General features: G+C 49.5%; 3 protein-coding genes and 1 long non-coding RNA gene across 18 annotated transcripts in view; 2 read left to right on the plus strand and 2 right to left on the minus strand.

Moving 5' to 3' along the window:
• MPST (mercaptopyruvate sulfurtransferase) lies at positions 1-8,150 on the plus strand. Of its 3 annotated transcripts, none has more exons than XM_043542846.1 (3): positions 1-110; positions 1,238-1,875; positions 6,862-8,150. In XM_043542846.1, exons 1-3 carry the CDS (start codon positions 16-18, stop codon positions 7,158-7,160), a joined length of 1,032 nt encoding a protein of 343 aa, XP_043398781.1. In that variant the 5' UTR covers positions 1-15; the 3' UTR covers positions 7,161-8,150. The 3 variants fall into 3 exon arrangements, with proteins under 3 accessions (XP_043398781.1, XP_043398784.1, XP_037736803.1); XM_043542849.1 differs by having other exon boundaries at positions 52-169; XM_037880875.2 differs by lacking the exon at positions 1-110 and adding an exon at positions 124-152.
• LOC119563930 lies at positions 6,551-11,893 on the minus strand. Of its 4 annotated transcripts, XR_006289589.1 has the most exons (5): positions 11,406-11,594; positions 9,765-9,838; positions 8,830-8,987; positions 8,274-8,725; positions 6,551-7,578 (listed from the first exon to the last, which is right to left on the minus strand). It is a non-coding gene; the product is annotated as an uncharacterized LOC119563930 (long non-coding RNA). The 4 variants fall into 4 exon arrangements; XR_006289588.1 differs by lacking the exon at positions 9,765-9,838; XR_006289590.1 differs by lacking the exons at positions 8,830-8,987; positions 9,765-9,838; positions 11,406-11,594 and adding an exon at positions 11,765-11,893.
• KCTD17 (potassium channel tetramerization domain containing 17) overlaps positions 10,200-24,564 on the plus strand; it is a 21,098-nt gene continuing 6,733 nt past the window's right edge. The window contains exons 1-8 of one of the 10 annotated variants that reach the window (XR_006289570.1): positions 11,233-11,472; positions 13,787-13,895; positions 15,717-15,808; positions 17,573-17,668; positions 18,550-18,675; positions 19,450-19,519; positions 21,027-21,193; positions 21,400-22,142. Coding sequence is in view for 7 of the 10 variants with exons in the window: in XM_027825073.3 (XP_027680874.3) it covers positions 11,137-11,472; positions 13,787-13,895; positions 15,717-15,808; positions 17,573-17,668; positions 18,550-18,786 (870 nt within the window). In the remaining 3 variants the exon portion in view is untranslated. Of the gene's footprint in view, positions 11,473-11,912; positions 12,045-13,786; positions 13,896-15,716; positions 15,809-17,572; positions 17,669-18,549; positions 22,143-24,564 lie in introns of those variants that run through there. The other 9 variants (XR_005222704.2, XR_006289575.1, XM_037880890.2 and 6 more) reach the window with 9 other exon arrangements.
• Positions 22,921-24,564, minus strand: part of TMPRSS6 (transmembrane serine protease 6) — a 32,616-nt gene continuing 30,972 nt past the window's right edge. Inside the window, exon 17 of the mRNA XM_007062669.4 lies at positions 22,921-23,953. Coding sequence (XP_007062731.2) covers positions 23,795-23,953 — 159 coding nt within the window. The 3' untranslated portion in view covers positions 22,921-23,794. The remainder of the gene's footprint in view (positions 23,954-24,564) is intronic.

Below are 24,564 nucleotides of genomic sequence, written 5' to 3' on the forward strand. Positions count from 1 at the left end.
CCCCGGAGCGAACGTATGGAGGGGGCGGGAGCGCCGCGCATTGGAGGAGGCGGCCTGAAGCCCGTGTCAGTCACGCCGCTGAGCAGCCGCGGCGCAGGAGCGGGACGGAGGTCTGGGCAGTAGCCTGCTGGACGGGAGTCGCTCACTCGAAGGCAGGAACTTCTGCGGGTTCAGGGCCAGCGGCCCCCGGGCTCCCTAGGCTGAACCTGGCTGGTGGGCGCGGAGTGGTTGCACCGATCCCCAGGCTCTGGGTTGGAAGGGGGCCGTGCCAGGCCTTGTTGGCACGCTGGCATGCTTTTGCTTTCCGCTGGAGCCCTGAGCGGAGGCTGGCCCTTGAAAGCTGATGGGGACCGTGCAGTTAGTGCCTTGTAGGGGCTGGTCAGGCCAGGGAGTGGCCTTGAGTGGGCACTGGCCACTCCTGTCTGCTTCGTGTGTAACACCCCTGGCAGTGGGAACCCAGGGTCCAGTACCGCCGGGGCAGGGGGGATGCTGCTGGCTCAGCCAGGTCCGAGGGGACAACCCTCTCTGCTTGGAGTTCTTTCTCAGCCTGCCGCGGAGGCCAGGGCTCTTCCCAAAGCTGTGCTGCTTTCCTCTCTCGGGCCTGTGGCGTGGGGCAGGGAGTTGTAGGAAAGTCACAGTGCTGGCAGAGTGTGCAACAGCAAAACTTGGGCATAGGGAAACGAACAGCTTTTTTAATGGGGCGGTGGCAGTCCTTAATTCAGGACGCGGGACCCACCCATGCAGAGCTCCCTTTTGTGAGGTTCAGATTGCTGGCTCTGATATATACAGCAGGTGCCAGGGTGCCTCACACACAGGGTTCTCTCTTCCTGATCTTGAATACAGGTTCCTGCCACATGCAGCTGACTCATCTTGGGGTCAAGCAGGCTCTGCAGTGTTCCTCTCCCTAGATTTCGCTCTCTGTCTTTAACTGGGCTCATTTCATGATCTCTGGATCGCCAAACCGATTTCTGATGTAGCCCCAGTGGTGTTACAACAGAGCTGACTTTACCCCGGTGTGCACACAGTGAAGCAGAGTTGGGGTTGTATTCTGTAACCTGAGGCCCAAGTTCTTTTCTTCTACTATTTGTATTACTGTAGTGCTCAGGAGCCTATTGTGCAAGGTGCTGTACACACAGAACAAAAGACAATTCTTCCCCCAAAGAGCTCTAGTCTCTTTTTTCGCTGTAGCTCACCGTAATATCTTCTGTTACTAATTCCTGACTTTTCCCCCCTTCAGGAAACCCCAGAGACTGTCTGAATCTGGCCAGGACTCAGGAGCAATGTCTCAGCAGTTCCTTTATCGGGCACTGGTGTCAGCTAAGTGGCTCTCAGAAACCATCAAGTCCCCTCAGGCTGGGCAGGCTGTGAAGATCCTGGATGCGTCGTGGTACCTCCCGAAGATGAAGCGTGACCCCCGGCATGAGTTTGAGGAGCGCCACATCCCTGGTGCTGCTTTCTTTGACATCGACCTATGCAGCGACCGTATGTCGCCATATGACCACATGCTGCCCAGTGCAGATGACTTTGCGGAGTATGTGGGCAAGCTGGGTGTGGGGAATGACTCCCATGTGGTCGTGTATGATGCCAGCGATCAGGGTCTCTTCTCTGCTCCCCGTGTCTGGTGGATGTTCCGGGCCTTTGGGCACCATGCTGTTTCTCTTCTGGATGGTGGGCTGAAGAACTGGCAGCGGGAGGGGTACCCACTGAGCTCTGGCAAGAGCCGAGCAGTTCCTGCGGAGTTCAATGCCTCCTTGGACAAGTCACTGGTGAAGACCCATGAGGACATAGAGGAGAACATAGAGTCACATCGCTTCCAGCTGGTTGATGCTCGCTCTGCAGGGCGGTTCAGAGGGACGGAGGCAGAGCCCAGAGAAGGTAACACGTCTGCTTAGCCATCGCTGTGACAAACATGGGGTTCATTTTAAGGCACAAACCCAGAACCATGACTCTCGTTCCCAGCTGAAGGTTGAGGCTGGAAACTCACTTTTTCCAAAGATGAGTTTCAAGAGGAGGATGCTTGGCTGATATCTGTCCCTCTTTGTGGTTGCTGTCTCTGCTTACCTATGTCTATTTGCTACTCCCACTGTTCTGTTCTCCGTATGCTGCTGGAAAAGCTTGCTTAAAACACATTCACCCTGGGGCAAGGGCTTATGACACCAAATGATTAGGGGACTGGAACACATGAGTTATGAGGAGAGGCTGAGGGAACTGGGGATGTTTAGTCTACAGAAGAGAAGAATGAGGGGGGATTTGATAGCTGCTTTCAACTACCTGAAAGGGGGTTCCAAAGAGGATGGCTCTAGACTGTTCTCAGTGGTAGCAGATGACAGAACAAGGAGTAATGGTCTCAAGTTGCAGTGCGGGAGGTCCATGTTGGATATTAGGAAAAACTTTTTCACTAGGAGGGTGGTGAAACACTGGAATGCGTTACCTAGGGAGGCGGTGGAATCTCCTTCCTTAGAAGTTTTTAAGGCTTGACAGAGCCCTGGCTGGGATGATTTAATTGGGGATCGGTCCTGCTTTGAGCAGGGGGTTGGACTAGATACCTCCTGAGGTCCCTTCCAACCCTGATATTCTATGATTCAAACACAAGATGTTTAGTAGTTCAGCATCTGTGCCAGCAGTAAGCCCTGAGGACTTTAATCCTTCGTTAGGGGAAATCAACCTAGTTAGCATATGTGACTCCATTTTGGGTTTCCTCTCGGCCATTAACTCCATATGTGACTCCATTTGTGGGTTTGCTCTCGGTCATTAACTAGAAGCGAGCACATCACGTACCAAGGGAGGATCCTTCAGGGTGGACAGCTGGGCAGTTTCAAGATAAGGGAAACAAAGGAGACAGGAACCAGCCGACATGCCTGAAATAGTTGCTAATTCAGCTTTTTTGCATGGGGAAGGTGGCTGCAGGGGACTGGTAATAGATAAAGAGAAGGCCTGTTTATTGGTTTAGGCCCCCCGCCCCACCGAGGCACACAGGCAGGATGTTTTGCCAACAGTATATATCTGTGTGTAACCTGTAATCGGGGTCCCGTTCCGCTTAACAGAGCGGTACCACGCTCGAGCATAATAAACCTACAAACTTTAAGACACTCTGCAGTCTGTCTTTATTTGGTTGCCTCAGCCTAGAAACGAACTGTACGTGTCCTAACTGGAATAATTCGTAACAGTTTTGGCGACCCAGATGGGACTCTAGGCTCGCCCTTGTAAGCGAAGCCACACGCCTTCCCTCGGACAACTCCAGCCGGCACCGGGTGAGTTCACCTTCGAGAACTCCGAGGAACGGGAGTGAGGGCCGTCGCTTAGGCGATAAGGTGGCACATTAGGCGTTCTTTTGGTAGCCCTAGAATGGGCTCTGGGCAGAGTGTGAGCAGGGGAATCCCTCTGGCTGAGATTCTTGAGAATTGGAAAAATATTTCTGGCACCCATTAGGTAAAAGGAGAGCTGTAATTTTGTGTAAAGTCGAGTGGCCAGCGCTGACTATTCAGACGCCCTTTGGATGGCCACCCGACGGAACTTTTGGACTGGATGAATTAACCTGCCTTAGACAACTGCTGGAGGACAAGCATCCAGCTCAAATGGATTATTGGTATGTATGGGATAATTGGGCATACGCCCGAGATAAGGGGCGCCCTTCGATTTTGGGCTCTGGTACCAGATCTAAGGTTTGCATGCCACTTGCAGGTTCCGCTCCGCCCTATGCTGCTTTTCCTGCTCCGTCTCTTCCCCCTACTCCTCCTCCTGTTGCCCCTCTATACCCATCTCTAACCCTACCCCCTGTTGTGCTTCAAGCGCCCTGATACAACAGCTCATTGCGACAGGCACTGACTGTGTCACTATGATCACGGTCCACCGCCCTTTTGGCCCTGGGGACCTGGTAACCGGGCAGTCACAGATGCCAAGGTTGTGTGACGATCTGGAAAGAGTCCTACAGACTATCCGTTCAGCCTTTACGGCATTTAACCCTAACTGGGCAGACATCCAGGCTATTTTGCAAACCCTATTTACCCCTGACAAGAGGTATTCTATTCTAGACGCTAATCGGCGTTGGGCGGGGGACGCTGAGAATCGCACCCCTTGGCCCAAAGCCGATCCAGGTTGGAATCCTAACAACCTCAATGGCCGGGCCAGCCTCTCAGTTGCCTGGGATGGGCTCCTGGAGAGCATCCGTAGGGCGAGTAGTAAGACGGAAAATTGGTCAAAAATTAGAGAGTGCCAGCAAGACCTAAAGGAGCATCCGTCTGCATTTTTGGCCCGTTTGTTTAAGCAGGTTAGAATGTATGGGGGAGGGGTGGAGCCAGAAGCCAAGGTTAGCCGCATGATGATGGTCTCTTACTTTGTCGATCAAGCGGCACCGGACATAAAGAAGCATTTAACTAAACATGTTCCTGATTGGCCAGGGAAACCCCTAAGCGAAGTAGTTCGCCTGGCCACTTTTGTGTTTAATGGTAGGGACGAGGAGAAAGCTAAGGAAAAAAGTAAGCAAAAGAAGGAGGAAGTAAGGATGTTGGCAGCCGCACTGCAGGTTCCCTTGAGGAATCAGCACTGGCACGGACACAGGAATACAAGAGGAAGGGGAGGAGGAGGGGGTGGGACAAGGAACAGGAACTGTAATTATTGTAAGCAACCGGGGCACTGGAAGAGGCAATGCCCTGTGCTTCCACAAGGGGCTCCTTGGCAGGATCAGCCGGAGATCGGTTCTTCCTTTCCCCATAACGCTCCCCAGGACTTTGCTAATCCCCAGTGACTAGAGGCGTGGGAGAGTTGGAATGGGATCTTGGATTGCAGTCTCAAATTTACTTGAAAATTGGGGAAAGGTTTGTACCCTCTTTTGTGCATACCGGAGCCACCCTTTCCACTTTAACTTTTGTTCCGGGCTCTCTTTCTAATACCAAGGTCTGGGTGCAGGGTACTGAGGGCAACCCATGCCTGGCTCCCCTATCCTGCCCTGTCCCTGTGGAGCTGGGTTCTTTAAAGTTGTCACATAGATTTGTTGTCATGCCAGAAGGCCCCGCTAACCTTCTTGGGTGGGAAGTGCTTAGCAAACTGGGAACCCACATATATTGTGCCCCCAAGGGGCTTCGCATGTCCGTCCCGGACTCGGCGGTTGCTTCTCTTATGGCCTCGGTTACCCCGATTCCCGATCTCCCCACAGAACTGTCCAGCTGTCTACCCTGAAGGATCCTCCCTTGGTACGTGATGTGCTCGCTTCTAGTTAATGGCTGAGAGGAAACCCAAAATGGAGTCACATATGCTAGCTAGGTTGATTTCCCCTAACACCTGGCAGTGAAGATCTCCATCTGACAGCCAGATTTATTGTAGATTATGATTTGTATTATGGTAGTGCATAGAAGGCCCGATTCTGGTATGTGCTGTACAAACACATAGTAGGAGACAGCCTTGCCACAAAGAGCTTACAACCGAAATGGTCAAGGCAGACAAATGGTGAGAGAAGGGGAGGATTAAGAACGTAAGAACAGCCTTACTGGGTCAGACCAAAGGTCCATCCAACCCAGTATCCTGTCTGCCGACAATGCCAGGTGCCCCAGAGGGAGTGAACCTAACAGGTAATGATCAAGTGATCTCTCTCCTGCCATCCATCCCCACCCTCTGACAAACAGAGGCTAGGGCCACCATTCCTTACCCATTCTGGCTAATAGCCATTAATGGACTCAACCTCCATCAATTTATCTAGTTCTCTTTTAAACCCAGGTATAGTCCTAGCCTTCACAACTTTCTCAGGCAAGGAGTTCCACAGGTTGACTATGCACTGTGTGAAAAAGAACTTCCTTTTATTTGTTTTAAACCTGCTACCCATTAATTTCATTTGGTGGCCCCTAGTTCTTATATTATGGGAACAAGTAAATAACTTTTCCTTATTCACTTTCTCCACACCACTCATGATTTTATATACCTCTATCATATCCCCCTTAGTCTCCTCTTTTCCAAGCTGAAAAGTCCTAGCGTCTTTAATCTCTCCTCATATGGGACCTGTTCCAAACTCCTAATCATTTTAGTTGCCCTTCTCTGAAACTTTTCTAATGCCAGTATATCTTTTTTGAGTTGAGGAGACCACATCTGTACGCAGTATTCAAGATGTGGGCATACCATGGATTTATATAAAGGCAATAAGATATTCTCCATATTATTCTTTATCCCTTTTTAATGATTCCTTACATCCTGTTCGCTAATGATTCCTAACTATAATAACTAACTATTCCTAATTATGGCTGTTCTCCTGCTGGGAATCTGAGGCACACAGCAATTATATTACACATCTAAGGTCAAACAGGAAGTCTGTGGCAGAGGAAGGAATAGAAATAAGATTTTCTGAGTCCCATTCCTTGCCTTCACCCTAAAACTATCCCTCCTCTCAGCTGATTCACCTGTTGCCACAGCTGAGTCCCAAGTCAGGCATATAGAAGTGATGTTGCATACATTGTGACTAACACATGCGGCTGAAAGAGGGTGCTCCTATCCCTACCCCAAGCTGTTCGAGCTGCATCCCAGAAAGTGACTTTCTGTCTGTACAAGAAGTGAAGAAAGCTGTGTATTTTAGTATGAATGCAGAGTCCCATGGTTCAGAGGCAGCAGTGCACTCAATCTCTCGGGGACCTGGGGAGGCGGAAGAGAAGGTAGCTCCCACACACCCCATCCCTTTAATAATATTTAGCTTTGATATGACGCCTTGTGATCAAACATACAGACATTAACCCTCACATAACCTTGTGCAGTGGCTGTAGAGGGAGGGTTGCCATGGCATGAGTATGCGTGGAGGGTAGTGAAGAAGGGGTTGTGCGATGGAACCCTCCGTGATGTAAAGATTAACTCCTGTCTGCGTTGGTCTCCTTCCTCTTCCTCCAGGAATTGAGCCTGGTCATATCCCTGGCTCCCTGAACATCCCCTTCTTGGATTTCCTCACAGAAGCTGGCTTTGAGAAGACCCCTGAAGCGATCCGCAGCTTATTCCAGGAGAAGAAAGTGGACCTCTCAAAGCCAGTGGTAGCCACATGTGGCTCGGGAGTCACTGCCTGCCATGTGGCCTTGGGGGCGTACCTCTGTGGCAAGCCAGACGTGGCTGTCTACGATGGTGCCTGGGTGGAGTGGTACATGCGGGCTCGGCCTGGAGAGGTCATCTCTGAGGGCAGAGGCAAGACCCTCTGAAGCAACGCTTCTGTCCCTGCGGTGCAGACAGATTGCCTTGGAACAGGCTTTGGGAGATGGTCTTAGCCTTTCCTGTTTTAAAATCATAGTGGTATTGAGTGAAGGTCTTGGGTGACAAATCTAAACACATGGTTCTAGCCCCTTCCTCCTACTCCCCTCCCCCTTCTTGCCTACAACCCATTTTTCTGGGCATGGAAGATGCCTCTTTACAGCGTCTTATTAGAGGGAGGAAGCACTTGTTATGGGTTGGTGGAATAATTGATTCAGGCTGGACTCAGCAGCTGGGATGATCCATCCTGATTAGACACTGAGTGAGGAAGATGAGTGGAGGAGCAATTTAGGTTTCTTCTCATAGTTGGACTCTGATTTGTTCTCAGCCAGTTCTGCATCCACCATTGTTCCTGGGGAACTTGAAATCCTGTTTTTTTAAAAAAAGAAAGTATCTATTTAAAAGGTTATATAATAAAAACATTTAATGAGTTTAAAGGTTTTTCTCCTGAACTGAGCCCAGGACAGTATAGCTGGGGCTTCTCCTTCCCAGATCACAGAGGCATCTTGCTCTGTATCCCTCCACAGGGAGTGTTTAGTTACCACAGCTACATATATCCAGCATACGTCTACAGTGGAGCTGGAGCGGGTGTAAGGTGTGAGCTGGTATGACATCGTGCATCAACTATGGGAGAGGGACTGAGAGACTTTTTCCATTGGACCATATGAACTGGAACCATAAACTCACTGAACATTAAATCCCACCAAATGAGGGTAGATCCATCTCCATCATCGTATCCACTCATTATACTCCACACCTGAACATAACCATTATATGGACAACATACCCGCATATCTCAATGTCTGTACTTTGACCGATTAACTTTTACCACCAATCGGGGAGATTATGTATTCCTTACGCCACCCGTTCCTAAACCGAATTTCACAACCCTTGATAATCTGTACCTTATTCCCTGATAACCAGAAACTTCTATGCTTAAACTCTGTACCGTTTTCTTTTTACTTCAACATTATCTTAATAAAATTATTAAATCCAGGTCCGACAGACAGACCTGCACCAGCAGTGTAGCTGCGGCAGCGTGAGCAGCCAGCCCGAGGACGTACCTGCAGTTTCAGACTGGATCATGCTTGGGGCTGCTAGGCTGTCATGCAGTTTGTGCGGCTGCAGCTATGCTGCTGTTTTTAGCGTGCTATGTCTATCCAGGTGGCAAATTACACTTCCATTGTAGACATACCCTTATTCTCTGTGAAGAAAGCTGTGCTGATAAAGTGACTGCAGTATTTGTTTCATCCTTGGTAGGTATATTTCAGTTTGCCTGGGAGAGACCTGTAGATCAAATAAGAAAGGGACAGCATACCTCTCTGTTGTTTGTTTCAGGCTGTTAATGTCCTGCAGCCATGCAATTGTGTGACTTTCAGATGCTATGCTCCAATTCAGCATGATACTTACACATGCCTAACACTAAGAGTGAGAGTACTCCCCCTGTAGGCAGTGTTGCTCCCAGGATATTAGCAAGACAAGGTGGGTGAAGTAATAGCTTCTATTGGACCAGCTTCTGTTGGTGAGAGAGACAAACTTACATAGAGCTCTTTTTCAGGTACTTGCACTGACTTGCATGGGACTGTTCCTGTGCTTACAATTAGTTATGTGCTTCAGTACCTTGCTGAGTTGAAGCCCTAGGGAAGAACTACCCGTAATGGCAGTCATTTTCACAAGGCCACCATCTTAAGTCTTGGAGCTGAAAATCTCCCCCAGCAGACAACGTCAGGGGTATTTGATTCAGTGCATTTGGAGAGTTAATCTGCTCTTGGTTACACCTGTACAAGGACACTGGCTTCAATATATTTGATTAAAGAAAGGTCCCTGTTGATCATAACACCCATTGTCCTAGATGGCCTGAAGAGAGAGGTGGGTGAGGGGGTGTTTGTCTCCTGATCAATTCCCAGGGAGCAGCTGGGATGCATTACATATGGTGGGTTAGGTGTTAACAATTTGTCCTTCCTTCCATGATGACTTCATTCTTGTGGGTGGGCCAGATCCTGACATCTGGACAACAAACAGAGGCCAGTGCTGACAGAAGAACTCATGCTATGACTAAAGACCTTCCCTGGATCAGCTGTAGAAGGAAAGAGATGGATAGGGAGTGGGGCAGAGAAAAGTGGGGAAAGAGATGCAGGCTAAGGAATTGAAGGATGGAGGCTGGAGAAAAAGGAGATAGATGGGGGGGATAAGAGGAAAAAATAGATGACAGACAATAAGGGTTTGGGCCTGAGTCTCCACTCTAACCAAGGTATGCCATATAGAGTTAAGGAGCAGGGGAGCAAAAGTGACTATGCCACCTATAGTTTATATTCTTTGTGCATCCAGGGGCCTGTCTATCTTTCTTCTCTTCTAAATTAGAGGAGACTCAAGGCTGTTCATATTTACACTCAGCTGCAGTGGTGGCCTAGGGACTACTCAGCAGCTGAAAATAGCTAGAGGACAGCATATTCCAGCCACATTACCTCCTACCCCCGGCACACCCCCTAAGCTAGAGAGGAGTGGTGTAGGCTGGCTCTGTTTTCCAGGGAACCCCTTTAGACTTGGTTACTCACCTGTGGGGAAAACTGTTGCCTTTATGCCCCTTATATGGCATAAAGGGACTGAATTGTACCAGAGAACTAGCTCCCTATATGGAATAAAAAAAAGAAAGGGTGTGTATGTGTGTGTGTGAGGATGACCCAAGAAAAGACCCAACTGTAAGGTTAATGGCCATGTGCCTGCACTTCAGCACTGCACTTTATGGCTATTGCCCTGGCAGGAAAGGGTCAGGTATCTGTTTGGGTGGGTGGCTTTGGGCCAGTGTTAGCCTTTGGGAGGGAAGCTACCCACGTTTTTCTGCCTGATGTGAATACTGTTTGAAATGTTGGCAAAGATGGCTGCAGTTAATAAGTCAGGTGACCTCTGTTGGACATGGTAGAAGCATAGTTGAGGGGATAGATAAAGTTTGTGTGTTTCACTTGGGCCAGGGGTCATGTGCAACTTAAATTCCAAAAGGGCACCCTCTCTTCCTTCTCAAAACCTCCCCCACCCCGCCACAAATGGGGCACTCAGAAGAGACAGAGGTAGGTCTTGTGAATGAGTTAATCCCCTGGATGGGGGTGGGGGCAAGGCCTGGGACTGCATGAACATAGAGACACCCATCCAGGAAAGGGAGGTTTATGCAAGGCAAGTTTGGAGTTGGTGGTGGGGTAGCAGCCAAGGGGAAAACTTGCTGACTAGATGATCATTACTGCAGATAAATTAAAAAAACAACAACAGGGCTTTGATAGTGGACACTGGTCCCCTACATGCATGAGCACCCACATAGTCTCAATGACCAAAATAGTTCGAATCCTCTATGAGTGTCTTGCTGCAATAGCAGAGAAGTGAAAGCTATGATAGTTGGACACCCTGCTGGGCAAAAGGAGAACATGAAAGAGATCTGGCTGGTTCAGCATTGGAAGAGTGAGCCACATCCAACACATAGGCACAGAGCAGAGAACAGTTTTCTCCTCAACCCAAAGCACCAATGCCTGCAACACCCAGCTCTGGAGGTGTGTAAACTGCAGCTTCCAGAATCCTCTAGCACTCATCACTCCCTGCAGCAGCAATGGTGGCATAGATAACACTGCAGATCCTGCTACAGGGAGAGTGGGCTCCCAGGATTCTTTGGTGACCAGTCGCAGAGAGGATGTAATGTGGTAATATTAACAGGGTTTACATATTATTTCAAAGTAATCTACAGCTATCAACTGAACAGCAGCGACCAGAGAGAGGCCCCCAGGCAAACCCATTATCCTGGCACCCCTGGAATTTGGGGAGTGTTCAGAATGAGAAGCTGGGTTTTGTCCCTTGTGCCCATCGTTAGTAATAACAGACATGCCATTGATACAGAATCGTTCTTCCCCAAAGATCCCATAGCTGCCCACTTTGAGCACCCGTGAAATGCAGCCACCTCTGGGGTGGAGAGCACCAGATAAACTACAGATCCCAGAATCCTCCTGTGCCCAACACCTGCAGTGGCGTCTCCAGCCTGGGAGGGACGGAGAGGGAGAGGGAGAGATGAGGATGGAAGGAGGAGGGGAGGAAACGCAGGCTCCAGAGAGGGTTTCGTTGACCTGGGAGAGCCACCCGCCGCAGCCCGCAAACAGCAGCCGGGCCAAGTGGGTCCGGCTGAACGTCGGGGGCACGGTTTTCCTCACCACCAGGCAGACCTTGTGCCGGGAGCAGAAATCGTTCCTCTGCCGCTTGTGCCAGGGGGAGGAGCTGCAGTCAGACCGGGTAAGCGGCGAGCTGGCGCCTGCTGGCCGCCCCGACCCGCACTGGGGAGGGGGGTGGCTGCGGCTGCGGCGCGCCCAGCGGGGCAGCGCGGAGCCCTGAGCGGGGTGGGATCAAAGCACGGCGCAGGCCGGGCTGGGAGGAGCTAGCCCCGGCGGGGGAAGGCGGGGTCCTAGTGCGGGGTCCACAGGGAGCGGGATGGACGGAGCTGGGGAGGGAGCGGGACGGACGGCGCGGCGCGCGCGCAGGGGTGATGGGAACGCGACCCCGTCCCTCTCCCCCCCGGGGGACTCACTCCCTGCGTGCCAGCCAGGGCCTCGTCGGGGGGTGGGCCCGTCCCCTCTGTGGAACGGGAGGAGTCTCTGGCTTAATAGCGGGGACCAAACAGGCCCGCCAGCCCGGGGCTGTGTGGCACACAGAGCACCCGTCTCCTTTGCCTCCCCGCGCCAGCGGTCTGGGACGCTTTGCACCAGCCCCGCAAGAGGCGCCCTCCTTTCTCCCTCTGTCACATGCTCAGCTCCGTGGGTGGGACTCAGGCCCGACAAGGAGACTTGGCTTTACCACGTAGAGCCACAGTAAGTAGCCTCCCGTCAGAGACACAAGGTGGGGGAGGTATGTGTTTTTTTATTGCACCAGACAAGCTTCCCAGCTTACACAGAGCGCTTCTTCCAGTCTCCTCCTCCCAGTACAGGCTGAAGAGGTAGGAGTCCTGCTGAGACCAGAGTCCACATCACGTCTTTTTATTCCGGGATCTCCCGGCTAGCCTTATAGAATCATATTATATATAGGAAAGGCTTGCGGGGTCTGCACCTCAGGGATGAAATACCAAGACCTCGGGCCCCAGCAGGATCCGTTCAGCCCTTTGCTCTTTCAAGGGAGATAAATTGAGAATACTGTGCAGTTTGCGCTGCATGTGTATTTAGGTTCTGCCTGAATGTTAGAAGTCCCAGGGTACTTTAAATTAGAGATGTTTCAGAGTAGCAGCTGTGTTAGTCTGTATTTGCAAAAAGAAAAGGGGGACTTGTGGCACCTTAGAGACTAACCAATTGATTTGAGCATAAGCTTTCGTGAGCTACAGCTCACTTCATCGGATGCATCGAAGTCCACTGCGGGTTTCACTATTGTTGTTCATTTTACATGGAGGGTGCTCAGATGTTAAGATCAAGGCCATGTACAGGTAGAAAACCCTTAGAGGGAGTTAGTGTTAAAGCCAGGAGTCAGAGTAGCAGCTGTGTTAGTCTGTATCCGCAAAAAGAAAAGGAGTACTTGTGGCACCTTAGAGACTAACCAATTTATTTGAGCATAAGCTTTCGTGAACTACAGCTCACTTCATCGGATGCATTCAGTGGAAAATACAGTAGGGAGATTTATATACACAGAGAACATGAAACAAATTAGAGAATGGATTTAACCCATTGTACTTTCCAACATGCCTCTTCTCCCTATTGTTTTGCAGTGTGATGTGTATCAGTTGGCTGCAGCCTTCCACCTCAGAGGTGGCTGCTTTTCTGTAGTACTATATGCATGTCGTTTGGGAAGTGCTTTGGGATCCTAAAGTTAGCTCTTATATGCTACTTTTAATATTTAGCTCTCAGATCACTTTACAAAGGTGAGTAGGTATCATTAGTAGACCAGGTCAGGGATTTTTTGATAAAATGGTTTTTCCTTGGAAAATGCTGATTCATCAAAACCAAACTGTTCCTGGGAAAGGGTCCATTTTTTTGAATTTCCTGTTTTTCAGGGAAAAAAACATTTTGAAATTGTTGAAATGTCCCATTTTGACATTTTCAAAATGGAAAATTCTGGGTTTGGGATTAAAATTATGTTTTGGTTTGAAATTTTAAGTTATTTTAAGATTAAAAATGTTAAACAAATGACACAGTCAAAATTGAACTGAAATGTTTTGATCTCTCTGGTTTGAATGTTTTTCTTTTTGAATTTTCCATTCACAATTTTTTTTGTTGAGATTTTGACTTTTCATCCCAATTCAGGGTGGGAAAAATTATTGAAATCTCAAAAATTCTCACAAGACTGGAAAACTGTTTCCTGACCAGCACTAATCATTATCCCCATTTTTCACAGGGAAAACAAGGCACAGAAAAATTAAGTGAATTCCCTAAAATCAACAGCCAAAAGGACCCAGGTTTCCTCACCCTCAGTCCTGTGCCCTGTCCACTGGACTAAAGGAGCTATAGAAATGTAAACCAGGATTACTACAGTTATTATTTTATTGTAGTCCATTGTCTAGAGAAGTTAGGGGCAGTGGCAAGTTTCCCCCCTGGGTTCTTCCCATCATGGCTTGTCTCTATATTGTTAGGATGAGACTGGTGCATACCTAATAGACCGGGACCCCACATATTTTGGACCTATCCTGAATTTCCTCCGTCATGGCAAGCTGGTGCTGAATAAAGACATGGCTGAGGAGGGTGAGTGTTGAAACCCAGAAAACTCCCTCTTAACACCCAATCCCTCTCTTAGAGGTGGGTTACAGTAGGTGCTGTTAACCCCAGTCTCCTGACCATATCCAATTCTGCTGTCTAAAAAATTCCCCCCAGTGGCGGGCCCCCTCCCCTGTGCTAGGATTTTTGAGAAAGCTATCTTTGGAGCCCACATCCCGGGGAACTCTTTGTGTCCCATTTGCCATACAATAAAATGAATAAGAGTTGGGAGAAAAAGCTTGCTGGAATTTCCCCTTATTCCTAGTGATGGTATGATATTATGGTAGGGTAAACTCATGCTGATTCAACTCTGTGCACACTGATTTCCTCACCCGTGCGCCACTACTTGGAGCATGAAGCTTTTGTCACTGGGGCTGGGAAAGGAGTGGCTAGGCCATGGTAGTGGTGCCCAGTAGGATCTCTGATGAATTAACAAGTAAGAAATGGATGGCCTTCCCTGGTGTTAACCCCACAGGGTTTGAGCCCTAAGTGACTGAGAATGCTTTACTGTATTATTGATTTCCTCCCCAGCATGCCATTTCTACCAGTGTATGTGAGAGAGGGACTAATGGGGTGGGAGAATGAGAAGCTCTGAGGGAATGTCTATACTATGGAGACTATGCTGGCATGACAACGCTGTCAGAAAGAGTTTTTCTGTCATTGCAGGAACACTGTCTCCCCAGACAAAGTTAGCTATGTTGATGGAAATCCACTTCTGTTGACAGAGCTGCGTCTACACTAGGGTTTTTGTCAGCATAGCTATGTCAGTCAGCGGTGTGGTTTTTTCATACCCCTGACTGACATAGCAATGCCAGGAAACTTTTCAGTGTACCGTAGGCCTACGTGGGATGGTTAGGGCCAAATAAATCTCACCTGCTTGCCCTGTCTATGTACTGATCTCAAGAGAGAACCTGTGTAGTCACTGAATGCTGGTTCCTAGGCATCATTCTCCCTTGTGGACCCATAAGGTGCCCCACACCCTCCCTGTTAGCAAACATGATCATGTTTGTCTCAGGGGAGCGGACAGATGCAGCTACTGTAGGTTAATGAAGTGAAACACACATCCTTGTTTACCTGCTTTGGGGTAAAGTGCTATTCAGAGATCAGCAACAGGCCCAGGATGGGGACCAGAAGACTAGGCTCAGTACCTACAACAATAACCAGGATTCACTCCCAAGTGGATAGCACTCAGTAACTGAGGGGTCTGGGTTTAATCCCTGCTGAACAGAGCCTACAGGACAGTAACCAGCAGGGCAAGAATGAGCCCTTAAGTAGCTAGGGGCCTAAATTCACTCTAGTTCATAGACACTCTGGGTCAGTAATCAGGGTGCCTGGGTTCAGTGCCCAATAGGTAGAGCCCTGAACCCTCCCTGGGAAAATAACCCGCAAGCCTGGGATCAGGTATTAGTGGGTAGTGTCCTCCTCCTGGAATAACAGCCAGGGTAGGGATATGGGTGCACTTCCCAGTAGGGTGAATCCTGGGAACATTAACCAGAGAAGGGTTAATGTCTCCACTTGTAGAGCCCTGACATCGTAACCAGGTTAAACACCCCTGCGCCTCCCCTTGATACAGTAATAAAGGGGGCCTGAATTCAATCCCCAGGTGTAAGAGCTTCCATGCAGCAGAGAACTGTTAATGTGGGATGTTGTGGTGTCCCTTCTCCCCAGGGGAGAGAGTTCTCGGTACAGGCATGTGAATTCCTGAAGCAACCAGATGGGGCTTTCTCTTCAGGAAGCTCCGAGTACTGGGAAATGGGACTAAGAAGGACAAATACTTATTCCCATGTCTTTTGCGCTCTGTGTGTCTAGGGGTTCTAGAAGAAGCTGAATTCTATAACATCGGCCCTTTAATCAGAATAATCAAGGACAGACTGGAAGAGAAGAACTACACCATAACACAGGTCTGAGGGGAATGGAGAGGGGCGGGGGGGATGGAAAGCTAGAAGAGAGGTCAAATAGGGGAGGGACAGTGGGAAAGTGCCGTGGAAAAATAACCCACTGGTGGGTGACTGTTACTGATTCCACTCTGTGCCTATCTGCAGAGGATATGAGTTGTTGCAGCCCCCAGCCACAGAGCTTTAGCTCAAGCTGTAGCAGCCAGTGCTTTTAGTTCTGGAGGTTCTTGGTTCAATTCCTGGTGTGTCAGCCCAGCTGGCCTGGTCACATAAATGGGAGTAGTTTGTTGGCACATAAATACACAGGGATGATTCCACTGATATATGCTGTGTCATGAAATCTTCCACCAGCAGGAAACCTTCACTGTAGTTAAAATAAAATGGAATTCCCAGAGGTGGCACTGGATGCTATGCTTGTCTGATCTGGAAGGGTGCTATATCCTGAACCTCCAGACAGGGCATTAGTTGCAGGGGCTATTTCAGTGTGGGAAGGGGATGGTTTGTGGAAGATACATTGTCTGTGTGCTCTTGCAACTCCAGAAAGAAGCCAGCTTGTTCCTTTTAGTGCACTATCACTGTGGGAGGCAGGGATATTGGTGGGGAGTCACTGAGGCATTAATGCTGTGGGAGGTGGAGGGGATGTCTGTGGTGGGGAACATCACTAAGGCATGACTCCTCCGTCTTTGGCTGTGATTACCTCTTTCAAATCGCTCTTTAATACCCATTTCTTCCAGTAATAATAAGAGTTAAAAATTGTTTATTATTTGCAATACTGTAACACCTAGACTCTCACACTGAAATTAGAGCCCTATTGTGCCAGGCACTGTACAAACACAGTCAGAGACAGCCCCTGCCCCCAAAGAGCCTGCAGCCTAAGTAGGCAAGACAAAGGGTGGGAGAAAAACAGGCTTATTACCCCCATTTTGCAGATTGGAAACAAACACAGAGAGATTGTGTGTTTTTCCCCCCCAAGGTCACTCAGGAATCCTGCAGCAGAGCTACTGCTTCGCTTCACCAGTAATCTCTCCATGGTCTCTTTCCCTGTGCAGTGATCCCATGTCTGAACTTGCATTCCTTTTTGTCCTATCTGCCTTAGTTTGTAAACTCCCTGAAGTAGAGACTGCTTTGCTCTGTGCCTCCACACTCGAGCACAGTGAGCATTTATGGCACTATATCAGAGGTTCTCAAACTTTTGTGCTGGTCACTCCTATCACACAGCAAGCCTCTGAGTGCGACCTCCCCTTGTAAATTAAAAACACTTTTTAAATATATTTAACACCCTTATAAATTCTGGAGGCAAAGCAGGGTTTGGGCTAGAGACTGACAGCTCACGACCCCCCACCTAATAGCCTCCCGACCCCCAGTTTGAGAACCCCAGCATTATATCAGTGGCTTTCATTAACAATGATAACAAATGCAAACTTCTTGTAAGAATGAGTGTGGCCAATGCTGGGTGCTGGACCCTTCCCCTCCTCACGGTAGATCCTTTTAATCCATGTGCTCTCCTGCTGCACCTGAGGTGTGATCCTGCAGAAACCTTTGTCCTCTCATACCACCCCTTTAAGGGCAGGGCAATATGAAGTTGGGTTGCGGGTGTACCTTTTTGTAGGGCCCTTTATTTTTATAATCCCAGCCAGAGGTATATCCGCTTTTGTCACAGAATAACATTCAGAATCTTTTGAGGGTATGAAGCCACTTTGCTCAATTTCCTGCCGGAACATCTGCCCCCAAGGGAGAGTTCCTCAGCAACGTGCCTCACTTTCCTCACAGGTGCCTCCGAAGCATGTGTACCGGGTGCTGCAGTGCCAGGAAGAAGAGCTCACTCAGATGGTTTCCACTATGTCAGATGGATGGCGCTTTGAGCAGGTAGAGCAGGATGTGTGGGCTAGAAGAGGAGCTGTGTGCTAGAGGAGAGACAGGGAACATGCTCTAACACCAAGGCACCAGAATACACCACTTCCTCTGTGGTATTGTTTACTCACCAGGTACAGTGCCAATAGAGCCAGTGGTGAGCTGGAACTGGTTTGCTGGAACCGGTTGTTAAAGTTAGAAGCCCTTTTAGAACCGGTTCTCGCACGAGGGACAACCGGTTCTCCCATGAGGGACAACCGGCTCTAAAAGGGCTTCTAAATTTAACAACTGGCCAAAAGTGGCGCCTTAGGCACCGACTCCGTGGGTGCTCTGAGGCTGGAGCACCCACGGGGAAAATTTGGTGGGTGCAGAGCACCCACCGGCAGCTCCCCACTCCGGCCCCAGCTCACCTCCGCTCCACTTCTGCCCCTGAGTTACGCTCTGCCCCCACTCTGCTTCTCCCCCCCCCCCCCCCCAATCGTTCCCGGTTCTGAGAGCAGTCCGGGGACAGGGGAGGGGGGTGGATGGGGCAGGGGTCCCGGGGGGGGCGGGCACGGGCCACAACCCCCTCGTGGGGTGAGGAGGGAACTGGTTGTTAAGATTTTGGCAGCTCATCACTAAGTAGATCTCATTTCTCTGCCACCTCTTCTCTGGGGAGCCTGAAGGAATCTGAGTGAGGTTACAGTTCTTTGTGTTACAGCAGCTCCACCCGCAGCTCTCTGTGTCACAGCCTCTGTTTAGTCCTCAGTCCCTCTGGTTTCTTGATGGGAGTAGCACATGAGTATCTGACTCCATGCTCCCTAAGGGCGTTGTCCATATCCCTGTTCCCAGTGAGAAGTGGACATGTAGCGAAGTGTGCGTGAGATCTTTGACTTTGTTCCTTTTGTGATTTCCAGCTGGTGAATATCGGGTCATCCTATAACTATGGGAATGAGGACCAGACAGAGTTCCTGTGCGTGGTCTCCAAAGAGCTGTACAACTCACCCAATGGCCTGAGCTCTGAGCCTAGCCACAAAGCCAAGGTGAGACCAACCTGCACTTCACCGTCCGTGTTAATGGCTTATCTTCATCACCATAAGAGCCTCTTCTCTGTTTCCTCCCTCCCGCTCAGCGGTGAGCTAACCAGGTGGTGAAATGTCATGGCCTGTCCCTTTGTTCAGAGTCATGAAGCGCTACCTCCTAACGAACAGGACCTTGTATGTGTGGCAAATCACTATAACAAGGTACCTCTGTCCTTCTTGTGCCTCCCCAGTCTGCCTCCTCATCTCCTACCCACGCTGAGTGTGTCACTATCATCAGACCCATCAGTGTGTGAATACCCAGAATGCTTTGCAGTGGGTACCTTTGTTTGCTGACTAGAGCACCGTATCCTCTTTCTGGAGAGCGAGGAACGCTTTCTCCACTGAGTTGTGGTGTGTGGAAATGGGAGGCACCCTCCTCACCTTCAGGCCAGAGAGGGAGGTGGGAAACTCCCTTGGGGCACACTTTCTTGGTAGACATGGGCACTCTTTCTTGGTAGACACAGAACATGGGAAGGACCAAAATCCATCAGTCCCTGACAACCCTCTGCATTTCTATGTGGGGAGACGTACCTGCCTGATTCCCATGGGCAATCCCCGCTCAGGGTTCCAGAGAGAGCCTGAATTTCTCTGAACCCTAAAGGTCTTCAGGCCATTCCTCCCTATATGCAAATCTGGCCGCTGCTTTGAGCCCTTGCGCATGAACAAGAATCACCATGGCAGGTCTTGCAAGTGTCTCCGATCTTTCTTCCCTTTGTACTGCACGCTGGGCCGCAGAGCACAGAGGAGGATCCAGAGGAGGAAGAGCAGGAGCAGGAGGAGGAGGAGGCAGAGGCAGAGGAGAAAGGTGCATCAAATCCCTGAGGAAAATGATAATAATAAAAACCCAACCATAAAGCCGTCCGTTCCCGACTGGTGAGAGTCCACACAGCTAGTGTCAGGGAAGCAGTAGGGAAGGGGCTGAGGGAACCACTCCAGGGAGCAGGGGATGCAGTGGGGCTAAGGTCACAGTGGTACAGGTGGGAGATCTATTACACATGGCTGCTACTTTATATTTAACTTTTTATTTTTTTTATTTTTATTTGCAGCAAATTAGTCTACTCGGGATTCTGCTAATTCTTTCTCCTGTCCAGATTCCCTCTCCTGCTCCCTTCCCGCCCATGGGGTTCTTGTCACCTCTCTCCTACTTCCTCCCTTCCACACAGTTCTTTCCCCAAGAATCCCTCCCTCCACTCCCCTCTTCCCTCACTCTCTCTCCTCGTGTACCTGGTTTCCTGCCTCCTCTCTCACCTTCCACTTCTGGGGTCCTGTGTGCTCCCTGCTCAGGATCCTGTCTCCTCCTGCTCCTCACTCTTCCTCCTCTGCAGGTGTGTTACCTGTCTGCACTCTCAGATATGACTCTGAGCTCTGCATGAGTGACTCTCATCTCCTCCCCTCTTATGGATCTGGCCCTGGTTTGTAGGTCTTTGGTGGGGGCAGGGAGTGGTTGATTCTTTCCTTACTCTGTGCTTTTCTGATTCTCTTTGTGTGTGTCTTACTTTTTAAGCAGGCCTTACAGTTCTGGACTAGAGGCTCTGGTAGCAGAAGGAAGAGCAAAGCTGTGAGACATTGAGAGGGATGGAAACAAGGGCAAGGAAGATAGATGGGGGGCTGGGGAGAATGCTGTATTTCTGCCTGGCATATGTGAACACAGGACTTTTCCCCAGAAGCTGCTGTTTAATCCTCCTCTTGATAGATGAAAGAATATTTTGCATGAGGATTTCCATATATTTCCCTGCCTTTAAAAGCAACCTTTGCCAGGTGGGCGTTTCCCAGCAGATTCTGACAGGGTAAGCGTTCTGGGGATGAAAATAGAAACTAGGCAGCTCTGTGTGAAGTGTGCCCCAATTTTTGGCAGAGAGAGAGAGAACTTGGGCTCACTGCCCTAGTTGTGTGGTGAAGGGGGTGAGGAGGCCTGAGAAAGGGGCCTTGCTTCTATCTTTTTAGGGTGTTTACAGGATTTGTGCTAAATTGGGGGTTCCTGAACCCCTCTTCCCACACCCCTTAGATTAGGGGGAGTCATTGGTTCTCTGGTATTTGCCAGGCTCTCTCCATCCCTCTGTTTAGGGGTCTCTCTGCCCTTAGCTGTGGGGCCTGAGAATTATACTGAGTCAGTATATTTTACTCACATGGATTTTCCTTCCTCTCTCTTTCTCTCCCTCCCTCCTTTTTCATGTCTCTTTCTTTTCTGTTCTCTCATCTCCTGTCACTTTGCTTTTCCTCTTCCTCTCGATTTGTGTTGCTCTCCCTCTCTCCTCCATGCTCGATTTCTCTCTGCCTTTGGTTTTGTTCTTTGTCTCTCTCTCGTTTTCTAGTTGTTACAAGCCAGAGGCCTCAGGATGTGATGCCAACGATCAACTCCAGCCTTTTAATTTCCATTTAAAATCTTTATTTTTGTACTGTAGTTTATGGTAGCCCTCTGGGGGAAAGCGTCGCAGTGACTCCACTCCTCACCCTCAACTTGTTGCCTTTGTTTTTAAAGGTTTCAGAGTAACAGCCGTGTTAGTCTGTATTCGCAAAAAGAAAAGGAGTACTTCTGGCACCCTAGAGACTAACCAGTTTATTTGAGCATAAGCTTTCGTGAGCTACATCCGATGAAGTGAGCTGTAGCTCACGAAAGCTTATGCTCAAATAAATTGGTTAGTCTCTAAGGTGCCACAAGTACTCCTTTTCTTTTTGTTTTTAAAGTTCTGTTTTGGAATATCGTTTCTGAAGCTCACGCTCGCATCCCCCCTGAGAAAGGCAGATACCCCCGCCTGTGTGTCTGACTTGCTGCAGGGGATGTAATCCACACCCTGCAATCTCCCCAGGCCCACAGGATTCCCCTTCCTTAGGGTCACAGTCAGTGCTTAATTTGTGCCAGGGCTGAGCCCCGGCATCTCTAGGCTTGGCAGTTCATAGCCCCGGCACCTCTGGACTTGCCGCATCAGTTTTGAAAGTAAATCATTGCTTGAGCCCCGGCACCTCTTTCGCTATAAATTAAGCACTGGTCACAGTGACCCTTGCTGGGGAGGACAGAACTCAGCAGCTACACGCTTCCTTCCTACCCCGACCTGCTGACTAGATTCAGGCCTGTGTGTCTGATTCACTGTCAGAGCCACTGTTGGGGAGGGCAGTTGAGCTGTGCTTGTCACCAGGGGGCAAATGGGGAATCCCTGCCTCTCTCCGGATAGCCTCTGTGCTTAGCACAAGGAGTAAAGGGGCAGCCTTGATCCTTTGCTGGGTAATACACACACAGAGGCCCTGCAGGGAGAGATTTAATTTCAATGGGGGTGAAAGAGGCAGGAATACGGCATGGCATACCTGGCTTCTGATGTAGCTTCTGACTGTTCTAGGAAGGAGATGCCTGCCAGGGCTTCTGGGCATGGGGTGTTTCTGCAGTGTCTGAGGATGCTGTGTTATAACTCCTGAATAAATGTCACTGTCCATTACTGGCTGTCTCCTCTCCTTTTTGCCAGAGCACTTTGGTGCTTGTGGGAAGGACCCGAGAGTTTGGGTTGAGGCCTCAGATTAACTGACATTAGAACGCATCCACTCTTGGCCAGTCTTCCTTCCCCACCCCTTTGTTCAGGAACGGCAGGTGCAGCAGGATGTGCATGTGAGTGGAGTCTCTGTACTCAGCACTCTGTTGGCCAGGAGACTTATGGGCCCAGTGGAATGATGCTGGGCTAAGGAAGCCGTTTCCATTGCTCACGCGGCCCAGGATAAAATTCATAAACACGCATGATACAAAAGTTGCTTGCTGGGTGTAGCTCAGCCTGGAGGCTTGGCCCTGGCCTGTGCTCCTGGTCACCTACTCTGACCCTAATGTACCTAAGTACTGATATTTATTGCATACACGTTGTCTTCCATTCTCAGGGGTAGAAGGGGATGTTCTCCTGGTTCCTGGCTAAAGTGATAGAGACATTCCCACAGTCCCAGGGAGCCTGGCTGGGCCTCCCTTTTCTGCCTGTAGTTCCCCAAGTGTGTATAGCAGGGCTGATGGGGGAACTTCTTTCTGTTGCAGTTCACACCACAGTGATGGGCACTGTATAAGCACCCACACAGATTACAGCTGGTTCATGCTGTCCCCAGGCTGTAGCTGAGAGGGAGGTGTTGGTCTCTTTTTGAGGTTCTCTAATCTGGTCTCATCGAGTTGCTTCGTATGGAATTCTAGGCTGGCAGACACATTCTCAACCCAGAGAGAATTAAACAGAGAGAAAATTGCAGAGCAAAAAAATAATTATTTTTATTCCCAATTCCAGACATTGGCCCATAATATTTCTTTATAAATACATAGCCATCACCATCTAAAATACTTTGCTTGCTGCCTTCTCCCCTCACTTGCTAGCAACACAGAATGGAAGTGAAGGAAGATCTTTTGTGTTAAAGGTATTAAATGAATTCAAGGGAGCGGGTAGGAGGTTGCACAGATGTTATGTACTCAGTGGCCAAGAATTCTGCCTGGAGGGAGTCCAATTGCAGCATAAAATGATGGTGAAATTACAGCACCAAGGCAGTGACATGTACTCGGGAAAAGTGATGGATCATGTCTTGGAGGCTGTAATAGACAAATAATTGCCCTGTTGAACCTAACTACACCCTCTAGCTAAAGAAAGAAGCAATTATAGAGATGGGAGAGGAGGAGGCGTGGGGGGAGGGGAAGAATGAATGGCAGGGAAGGAGAAAGAGACGGATTGATATCACAGTTACTGGAATCTCATTTCTATCTACATCAGTCAGATTTTCTTGCAGCAAATGTTCCAGTGTTGGGACTGGGGATGAATCATGTAGTTCATGTAAAGTTAGTCTCCCCCATGCTCCTGTCCAGAAAGCATCTGCTCAGGGCCCCCATCTTTCCATCCTCCCCCTTAATGCACCAGAGATCTTTGTGTGCCTGGCCTTAATACAAGACTGGGCATTTCTTGGAGAGGGTGGAGGGGCTTCCCACTTGTCCTCACATACCCCCAGGGGAAGATTTACTTTCACCCCATCCCAAAACATAATCTCTGTCTTTCTTAACACTCTGGAGACAAGTGATCAATGTCAGGAACAGGTAACAGAGCAGCCTGTGCCTAGTGGGGAAGGCACAGGGGGACATCCCTCAGCTCATTGTCTGTTTCATCCAGCCTAGCACCCTGGTGATTCTGGTATAGACCCCGTAAGTATCTGGACGTGCGCAACCCAGCCCCCAGCTCACCAGGCCAGCCAGGAACCACCTGCCACTGGGCTCCTTGCAGACAAGGGGACCTCCGGAATCACCCTAGAGGCAGAAGGAAACAAAGAACCATCAGAACACTAAAGTGATGGGGGTGGAGCATGATGAAGAACTAGCACGTACTTTGAGAATACATTTCCTCTACTTCCTCTCATCTTCAGGCTGCAATTCAACCCCTCCATCCCATTGCCCAAGGCCTCAGCAGCACCCCCAATGGAGCTAAGTATCTCAGGCAGATGAGTGTAGGACAGAATCGGAAACCCAAGACTTCTAAGAAAAGGTATTGGCCACTAGCACATCCTCGGCCATGTGTCCCCTTTCCCAATAAGTCTCTTGCTTATTCTTCTAGTCAGTGGAAGGGCCTCAGGAGGAAACAGGCTGGAGCAAGTCTAGGGAGGGCTTTGCCAATTGTAAATTTGAACTGGATCCTAAAATTAATGGCGTGCCAGTGGAATTCCCTGGGGATGAAGGGTAATGTAGGAGCAGGCAGAGAGCAGCAGCACCAATCAGCACATGCTGGGGTGGGGTGAGTTATGGGAACAGTCTTCAGGCAGATGACGGGGAAGTTGCTTGGAGTAGGAAAGCAGAGGAGTGGCTGAAGAGGACGTAATGGCCTGAAAAGGGAAAATCCAAGCTATATTGTCACCAGCATTCCT

The sequence above is a fragment of the Chelonia mydas genome, chromosome 1 (genome assembly GCF_015237465.2).
Source record: "Chelonia mydas isolate rCheMyd1 chromosome 1, rCheMyd1.pri.v2, whole genome shotgun sequence".
Classification (NCBI taxonomy): Eukaryota; Metazoa; Chordata; order Testudines; family Cheloniidae; genus Chelonia; species Chelonia mydas.

Excerpts from the sequence above, each read along its gene's own strand:
- MPST (XM_043542846.1), top strand. The coding sequence starts at position 16 with ATGGAGGGGGCGGGAGCGCCGCGCATTGGAGGAGGCGGCCTGAAGCCC. Across the intron at positions 111-1,237 it reads GGCGCAGGAGCGGGACGGAG|GAAACCCCAGAGACTGTCTG; the intron begins GTCTGGGCAGTA and ends TCCCCCCTTCAG. Across the intron at positions 1,876-6,861 it reads GGAGGCAGAGCCCAGAGAAG|GAATTGAGCCTGGTCATATC; the intron begins GTAACACGTCTG and ends CTCTTCCTCCAG.